This window comes from Lampetra planeri, unplaced genomic scaffold (assembly GCF_965212315.1).
Source record: "Lampetra planeri unplaced genomic scaffold, kcLamPlan1.2.h2 scaffold_994, whole genome shotgun sequence".
In the NCBI taxonomy this organism is placed as follows: Eukaryota; Metazoa; Chordata; class Hyperoartia; order Petromyzontiformes; family Petromyzontidae; genus Lampetra; species Lampetra planeri.
The window spans coordinates 1-9,845 of NW_027615816.1; the positions used below are offsets into that span (position 1 = coordinate 1).

General features: G+C 40.3%; 1 protein-coding gene across 1 annotated transcript; it reads left to right on the plus strand.

The window, feature by feature from the left end:
• Positions 1-333: 333 nt before the first annotated feature.
• LOC144742338 (sodium- and chloride-dependent GABA transporter ine-like) lies at positions 334-4,926 on the plus strand (the record flags this gene model as incomplete). Its single annotated transcript, XM_078624806.1, is given in 10 exon segments — positions 334-468; positions 1,086-1,189; positions 1,513-1,564; positions 1,566-1,638; positions 2,685-2,797; positions 3,322-3,462; positions 3,547-3,646; positions 3,890-3,990; positions 4,484-4,651; positions 4,837-4,926. Coding segments are annotated over 10 exon segments (1,077 nt in total), but the record flags the coding sequence as incomplete, so codon positions are not given.
• Positions 4,927-9,845: the final 4,919 nt, after the last annotated feature.

Genomic DNA, 9,845 nt, shown 5'->3' on the forward strand with positions numbered 1-9,845 from the left:
CCATCATTATCATCATTATATTCACATTTGTTTTTTTATTATTTCATTTAAGAAGTTGATTTAAGATGGAAAAAAAAACAAGTAAGAAAAATGGTTAATATCATCATTATGTGTTACTTATACTTATTTCTTTACTTTTCTGCCCACATTTCCACAACCAAATTCCAGATTCCAACTCTTATAAAACTGTCAGTTGGCAGTGTGATAAGAGTTATTGTTAAGAGGCTGATTGATTACTTAAATGACATATTTGATTATTTTGTGCCATACAGTAATGCTTGATGTTAAATATTCATCTTAAAGCTTGACATCGTCTGTTTGCCCGTCACACAGGTTGTGTATTTCACGGCTCTATTTCCGTACATCGTCCTGTTTGCTCTGCTCATTAATAATGTGCAGCTGCCTGGAGCTATGGACGGTATCCTTTTCTTTGTGACCCCTGTCTGGAGCAAACTGTTCGAAGTGAAGGTAAGACTTTTAAATGAATGACTAAAAAAGGAGGTCAACCCAGGAAGCTATTGTTACACATTGATGCCAGACAGCTAAAACAGATAATACCAACATCATAAATCAGTTTAATAATTCTCTCTGTCTGAGATGTAGGCTGTAAAAATGAAAGGGAAGTAACACCATCAACTTGAGATGCATTTACTTATCAGCATTTGCTGAGACGTTGCAGAATTGAGCACACGCAACTCTGAAGAAGACTAGGCAGTAGTTGAATTCTTCTGAAGTGAGAATCAGGTTTTGTACTCTCAGTATGAGATTGGTTTTCCATCCAGTAATAACACACACACACACACACACACACACACACACACACACACACACACACACACACACACACACACACACACACACACACACACACACACAGTCCATTCAAAGCCCTTAAACCTCCCCTAATGTCACATTTATTACACGAACTGAATGTGGAGTCAAAAGTCCCAGTCATGTCAAAGCAGTTGGAGGCAGTGATGCAGTGTGGAAGTATTATCAAATAATCCCAGTAGGTGAAACAGTTTGGACATTTTTTCATCAGTCCAAACAAAACAAAGTAATGTTCTTCTTCATTTCTGCCGCAGGTTTGGGTTAATGCAGCTGCCCAAGTGTTCAACTCCATTGGAATTGCTTTTGGCTCCATGATTTCAATGTCCAGTTACAACAAATTTAACAACAACTTACTCAGGTAATGTTTGTGTTTTATTTCCAAGCCAATATGTTTGTTTTTTTAGTTGGTTAGTTGTCAGCTTTGGTTTGTACCTTATTTGTCTGTCAGAGGAATTATGCAAAATAACCCCAAGCCATTTTTCACCACACCCTTCAACACAGCAGAAACTCTGTTTGCACTCATTTGCCCCACCTACCTCTACATTACACAAAGTTGGAAATGCGATTGCTGAGTGCACTTGTTGATAGATTCTTCACGTAACATGGCAGAAAATGAATGAGGCTTGACTCCATTGAATCCTTAATACTGTAAATGTTGTCTGTTCCCTCTTTCTTCCTCAGAGATGCTTTGATTGTAGCTGCCACCAACTCGTTCACCAGTATCCTGGCCGGTTTTTGTCGTCTTCTCAGCTATCGGTTACATGTCACACATACATAACCTCCCAGTGGACAACATATCTACAGATGGTAAGCTTGTGGACCATTCGACTTGTAATAGTAAGATTTAATGGCATTTCACTCACTTTTTACACATTAGGGTCAGTTCAATTACAGCTTGAGACTTCCTCAAAACATATGTTTTCCAGGTTGGCATTTGTTAGCAGGAAGTTGCAATGGCACTGGACCAAACTTCAGGCTATGTTGGAGTGGTTCATTTTTAACAGATTTTTCCAGAACCAGTACCCTAGTAATGTTGTGAGGTGGACTCCCACACCTTGCAATGGGTTGAGACAAAAAGGCATCAGGTTACGATGCCAGCAACTGATTAATGAATGAATGCTCCAAAGACATTGAATAACTTTATACTGACGGAAAGAAGAACCTACGAGTCATAACTATGTCAGTCAGCATTAATTTAACTGTCAAATGAACTGAAAATCTGTTGTACTTATACTTTTCACATGCCTGGCATTTTGCAAATTGGACATAATATATTTAGTTATTTAACCAGCTGGGTTACTCATATAGGTAACTCAGCTGGTTGGGACATTTAACAACACTTCGCCTTTTGAAACATTGTGAATCTCGTTACTCACAGTTCATCAGAGCTCCTTATTTTGAACCCCATAACTACACTGTTTTTAAGGACATCTTTTACCTTTAACGTCAAACTCAGAACCAGCTGGAGTTCTTTGTTTCAAGTGTCCCATGGGCCATCCTCTTCCAGTCACTGTATCATGCCGTATTATTCATTACTCATGGAATCACTTTTAAGTGTGTTTTTTCACGCTGTGACATCGTCGGTACATGAAGTTTTTTCCCCAGTCCCCCAATTTATCATCTCAACCAAGCACTGTAAAGTATATAGACTTGGCTGTACAGTAGGCAACTGCCATATAACTACACCTAAACCAATTGTACTATGTACTGTACCGTACAAAGCTACTATTACGAAACTTTTTATCACAGCAATCAGTGTGTCTGGACAGTAAGTACTGTAAATAGCTGTAGAACAGAAGGAACATTTTTATCACAGAGTTGTTGTGACTATACAATGCTGTACAATGTTTCAGGTCCAGGCTTGGTGTTTGTCGTGTACCCTGAAGTCCTCTCCACTATGCCCACCTATCAGTTATGGGCCCCTCTCTTCTTCTTTATGTTGTTGTGTCTCGGCCTTGACAGCCAGGTAAAAGACAACACCAATATCACAAGAAAATCTACAATTGGCAACAAACAAATGGCAAACTTTGATCTCTTGCACATTTCAAAATCTTCACACAGCACTGATGTCGCCATACTAGACCTTAATGAAACGTAAAACTTCGGTACAGATTGACCAAAGGAGTCGTATTGGTGACTGCTTTCTTAAGATGTTCTTGAGCAGCAGGATGTACATTATGTTTCAGTGCTGATCAATATTGTTCTCACCTATTCCAGCCTTAATGTAAACATAGGAATGAATTGTACTTAACATACTAGAGATGGGATTTATGGCTCTTAGAAGCTCAAAAGATCCATTCAAACGATTAGAAATAAGCGGCGTATTATATGTGCACTGTCAACATGAAAACAGCCTGTTACAAACTTATCCTATTCATCTGCGTGAGTGGTCGATGTTTGCCTGCTCTACTCATCTCAGCCTCATAATTGCATCTGACAAGAGGAAGTCACACAATCAAAATAGAATGTTTGTCCTCTTTGTGCCAAAGTTTTGCCACAGTTGAGGTGGCAGTGACCTTCATTAAGGATGAGTACGGCCCCACAGTGATGCGTTTCCTGAAGAGAGAGGAGCTGCTGGCCCTTGCTGTGTGCACGGTGTGCTTTCTCTTGGGGATTCCACACATTACCACGGTACAGTGATGAAGTTGTTTTTGAGCCAAATGTTTCAAATGAAGCCTCCATGTACAGTAGCAACAACTTCTTCTCCTCCCTCAGGGAGGCATATACGTGTTCCAGCTGATGGACCACTACACGGCTGTGGTGTCCCTCATCTTCCTGGCTTTCTTTGAAGTGGTAGCTGTGTGCTGGATCTTCGGTAAGAGAGTTGCCAACTGTAACTTTAAATGTGTAGTTCCAAGCAGAGCGTACAGCTGTGAAACACAAATAATGCTTTGTCAAAAAATGAATGAATGAATTTGTCATCACCATGTTTTCATAGAGTTCATAGAGTTTTTGAACGGTGACGACCCTGATCCCCGTTAGACCACTGGGACTGTTTCATTCTTTTAACTGGAAGTGGGATTCAGGGGTCAGTGGTTACTGTTTGTTTTTCCATCAGGTGTCCCACGACTCGTTTTGATGATCACAAGGATGCAAGGAAAAGCTCCAAACATCTACTTTCGGACCTGTTGGTTTTTGCTTTGTCCTCTTTTGGTGCTGGTAAGTTTGACTTCTGTCTGAATTCAACCTACAAGCTGTTTTACTATGCCAGAGCATCTTATACACACAGTCATAATGTTCCCATTTCGTCAGTAATTCAGTTCATTCATTCATTCATCTTCTCCTGGTTGCTGCGGTTGTGGGTCACTATTGTGCTGGTTGTGCTGTGCCGATCCCAGCTGTAAATGAGCAGACGGCAGAGTACGTTCGCTATGAGACGACAGTACGAACCACTGTTCCACTGTCTTGCTAGTTCAGTTCAGTTCAATTCAATTTTATATTTATACAGCTGACCATGACAAATTACTTGTCCCTGCAATACAACACTGTTTAAACAAACAGGGGAAAGAGGTACAAACCTCAGGGAGAACTCTAGGAAGAGGGATCCCTTTCCCTGTGATGGACAGACCAACAATAGGTGTTGCATGTAGAGACAATGACACTAACAAACAGTGCTGATGAAAAGTGAAACTGTCTCTTCTCCCATGTTTAGTGCATCTTAGTGTCCAGTATTATCCAGTACACTCCTGTTCGCTATGGGACGTACAAGTACCCAGTGTGGTCTGAGTGGCTGGGCTGGGGAATCTCACTGGCCTCTATAATATGTATCCCTCTTGGAGCCATACATGAAATGTATAGAAGCAAAGGCTCCCCTCTTTTGGTGAGTACCAGACCCATTATAACTGTTGAAACGGTGTATAACTCCACTCTATCCAGCATAAACGTTAAATGTAGGAACCTGCTGTTATAGTACAAGTCTTCCTACTTCTTCAAGTGCAGTTTTCACCCATTATCTATTAATTCTTTGAGCTAATCATACATTTATCTTGCTTTTCTCACCCCCAGAGACTTAAAGCAGCAATGACTCCCACTTTAGACCTGGATACTGAGGACCCTCTGCCTGAAAAGCAAATCCTCAGCAGCCCCAGTGTCTGAAGTCAAGGTCGTGATCACACCATGTCCCCAAGCCATGTCTGTGAGACTTGATGGTTTATCGATGGGTTATTATGCTTAAGTGAATCCTATACAAAGAATGAATTATAGCTGTTCGTACGACAAACAGATCACACCTTGCTATTTATGCCAGGTCCCATTTGGTCATAAACTTGTAAATGTTTGGCTCAGCATGTAGTGAGGCTGTCTGTCTGCGTCAGCCGGGCCCTGTGGCACTCTGTGGGTGCTGGACCATGTTCAGAGCTTGAATTGAATGTGGAAGCAAATGGGTATTTGTGTATTTAAATATTTCTGCATGTGATTTTCGTACTTTATTCATACTTTCAAATTGATCATTTGTTGAAAAACCCCACAAGACACATAAGCCGAAGTGTGTTGTTTGACTGACAAACGTGGGCATCTCGTTAATATTCACAGCTCAAATAAATTTCTGTCATGCATTGTTATGTTTTAATGTGTCGTGGAACAAGTACAGTATTTCACAAAGGTGTAGAGACAGTGCCTTCTGCCAGAGACCTGAATGGGATGAATAAATCATTGTCGGATGGGCTACGTTCATCCACGTCAATTGTGTGCTAGATTGTTTTGACCTGGAAGCAGCAGTTAATCACTGACTCTATCTCACAACTCTGGTGAAAACTCAAACCTTAACTTTTTGGACATTATTGTCCAAAAAGCATTCTATTAAGTATCATTGGCCTATTAAGTGTCATTGGCCTGACAAATTCAGATGAGTTCAGATTTTTTACCTTTGTAGGCTGAAATGAATCTGCATCTTCGTTCATTTTGTTATTGTCCACGTACTCAGATGAAGTGTTGTGGTTTATGCTATAGCTGATCCCAGATGTCAGTGGGTGAATGCATTGGATGAGTCGTCACTTCATCGCAGGGCCACATGAAGGACAATTGTTCACAGTCACAACTACGGGCAATTTATAGAGAAAAACCAGTTGGAAGCTTGGTAGCTTTTTGTACACAGAAAGACCCCAGTCAAAATCCCAGCCAGGAGTCAAATCTTGCTGTGTCGCTCACCTGCATCTTGTACAGCTCATATTTTCAAAGTGCCTCAAATTAATTGCTGAGATAGCTGATGCCTGATCGAGAGGCTATTTTTGTACTATAGCTGCTCTAAGATTTGTGTATTTTATTTCCTGTTTGTATGTTTTATTTCACTCCAGTAAAGTTTTTTACCAATTTTTATCACTCATATATGTACTTCATTTCTCTACTACATTTTGACATATGGAATACTGCTGCAAAAATGAATACACATTTAATGTGTTTTGATGCTAAATACATGATTAAATACATATATGGTGGTACAACATTGTAATTTTTCTTGGTTCGGAATTCGAGACTGTTAAAACAATAGGGAGACACCTCATACCAGAATGTTTGTCAAATATCAACCTCCTCAGCATCAGTCAGAGATTGAACAGAATTTATGATATGTCCAGATTTCCTGAAAGCACCTAATGGGTTGTAATTGTTCAATGTAATGGGCGCCGAGACAATGTTCTAAATGTCACACACTGCAGGCTATTATGTCTGAACCTGGTCAGTGATGAAGCACCAAGTGTTGCTCTGTAAAGTGTGAATGTCAATTTAAATTGATACACAAATGACGCCACAAAAACAAAAGGGCGACAGATCGTGTATTGTCACATGCCTCAAGTGCCTTCATGTACCTTGAGTTTTAATGTATTTTCATCAAGCAAACTTGTTTCATGAAGTTGCATTCTGTCTTGTAATGTGATTTTGCTGAATTTTTTTTTTTTTGCTGAAAATTCACTGAGAAAGGAGAAGACATTATTGCAGCTGCAGATTCACTGTGATCACTGTGAAACTGGACCCCTTTTCCTTTAGCTTCTCTCAAAAGAAAACACGTCACTTTTTATAGAAGTACTTTTCAAATGTGCACATGCTAATCACACTTCACAATGTAAATTAAATTGCAGAATTGACTTGCAACAGTTACACCTCTGTAGCCAATAGGTGGCAGAATTGCAGCATAGAATGGGTTACTCTGCAGCTATAGTAGGACATACAATCAATTTTATCTCTGCACACAATGCACCATACATCCTGTTGAGCATGCACACATGTTTTGAGGCTTTATTTTGCTTTAATTAAAAGCAATATATATGCATCTGTCAGTGTGGAACTGGCTGGACTATGTCATTTCAACAGTCTAACATATTCTGTATTTTCTGAGGAGATGATCTTACTGGTGATCTGTTGTTAGTCCTGTGGTGAGCTGTAGCGGGGTCTGCATGCACTGCTCGAAGAGAGTTGTAAGTAAATTAGGCCCTTGTCATAGAATAGTGGCAGTGCCCTTAGCAGATCTGTGCATTAATCAATAACGCTTCCTTCTTCCTGGTGGCAGAGTGTATCTCGGCCACTAAATTTGAGCTTAGAGTGTGTGTGATCAATAGTCACAGGCAGTGGGGCCCTGGAGGCGGTAAATTAATGGTTAGTCTGGCTCTTCAGAGGGAAGAACGCTAGGAATGCACCATGTAAGTGTTGATGGGTTACTGTCCAACTCCTCTTATGGGTTATGAAGACATTTATCTATGCTAGGCAAAGAATTCAAAAGGTAGCTGAATATCATGTTGCATCCATTTGAAATCTAGTATGACCTTTCCAGAGATGGAATATATTGTGCAGCTGTCTGACTCCACCGGTGCACCTGATCCTCACTTCTCCACATACACAGAGCGTCATGAGTGTGATAATACCAGTGCTCAGTAAAACAGTGAGCGCACACGACTGTCCCATCACATTTAATTTGAGTAAGTACGCATATGTGTTCGGATGATTAAGTAAAGGAAACAGGGCTTTATTGCAGCTGGTCACAGCTGTGGTGCTGTGAATAATATAAAATAGTCGGTTCAAAGACAGGAGTTTTATGTCATCATTAAGCAGTTGGCTCTCGCATGATGACTCCATCATGATGATACCGCTGCAGCCCTCGGCTCCTCATCTGGTGAACAGAAACACATGCTTTCCTCAAGGTCTCTGAGGGAACAAAATGCATATAAAAAGAATATCACCTTAGGGAGTTTCAGTGAAGGAGATGGCGTTTAAAGATATGATCGACACAGCTCTCGCTTTTGTGATGTATTAGTCGACAGCCGTGCAGACCTCTGCATGGTCGTCATTTGACAACTTCAACATTAGCTCTGCTACAAAAGGTTGATATACGTCGATTTGCAGCATTCACCTCCTCCGCAGTATTTGTATTCAAGGATAATTCTGGTACAGTGCAGTTCACTCAGAATTGGAAACAACATGATGACCACACATGCACTGGGGATAGATATCCATCACAGATGAGGGAATAAAGCGTAAATCTAATTATGTAAATATATACACTGTAAAAGCGTCATCACTGACAAAGATCACAACATTCACCGCATGCATAAAAGACATTGTCAATACATTTTTACTTTTCTGCACTTGACCTACATGTCATTGTGAAAAATCTGATTTTGGATGTGTCGTTCCCCAGAGAATCGCTCTCTGTTGCGGTTTATTTGATGTGCATTTAGCTGTTCAGTCTCCTGGCAGAACTGGTACACTGGGACTGTCTGGGGTGGCAGCAACCTACAGAGAGACAATTAGAATAAAAAGAATATGAAATGAAGGATCAAAGATTAGTATTTGCATTGTTGAAGACAAGGGCATAAACTGATGGCAGTTCAAATTGTATTGTTCCTTTATGCATTTAACCTGTGTTCTCAGTGTGGATGTACTTGATGCGTTCTGTATGTCTGAGTAAGCTGCATGTGTGTATTTATGTTTTCTTTTTTACTTCAATCCACTAAAATGCTAATTCGGCATATCTTGCAGGCTATTCATATGCAGATCGCCGCTTTTTGAGGCTCGGATGCTTCAGCGTGCTCCTGCTTCACAGTTGCCTTTGTTTAATAAGGAATCTTTGGCGCTTGCTTTCCGGCTGTTTGGCATGTGCATACATAACAAGTCTGTCCCTAACAAGAGCTCACCTCCTGCTGTAATAAGGCCACAGCTTACAGCATCAGTTGGCTTTTCTCTCAAATATGAAGTGTTGTTTTATGCTTACTAAGATGCATTGTTCATATGTTTCCCTGACTTTTTTTTCCACACACCAAAGGTTTTATTCCAACTGTCACCTCATTGTACAGGATTTGCTGCCTAACTGGTAGATCAGTTTCACTGCTGTGTGCACAAACAGCACCTTGTAAATGTCAGTTTCATGCTTTGTGCTCTTAATATGCTTATGACTGCGTAGTGGTATTTTACAAGTGCATGCAGTTTTGTCATAGATTGTCTTATTTATATACACACAGGCGTGACAGATCACTTACGTCTTTGAAAAGGCCCTATGATTGAGCTGCCAGCTGAACAGAAGAGGGTTTGGGAATTCCTGCGATGTCTGTGCAGATTTTATTATATTTGCATGATAAGAACTAATAGCTTTCCAAAAGAATGACCTCTGTACTGCATTTTGAAGGATGACATGACAAAGCAGCCGCGCTCCGGCTTATTGAAAGAAATGTCCAGCGAAGAAGTGTGTTGCATTTCAATGAATTTGCAGGGTGAGAGGATGATTAAATGCAAAGTCTCCTCTCACCAAACTGTCTGATGTTTCCTGTTTATTACCAATCTAAATATATACAGTATATCTGACTCGTTGGGTGTTGGCATAAACAAATTCTAATGAGGTCAAACAGAAATTTGAATATTTCTCATCTGCTTAACGATAGTGGAGGATTGAATTTGGCCCTGAGGATGATGAAAAAGTCACACATAAAGCACACATAAATCACAGGTCTCACTGCTAACTCATACACTTCAACCGGATGGAATTATATTAGCATCGATTGAGCAGCATTCAAATTGTTTCTGAGATTATCCTT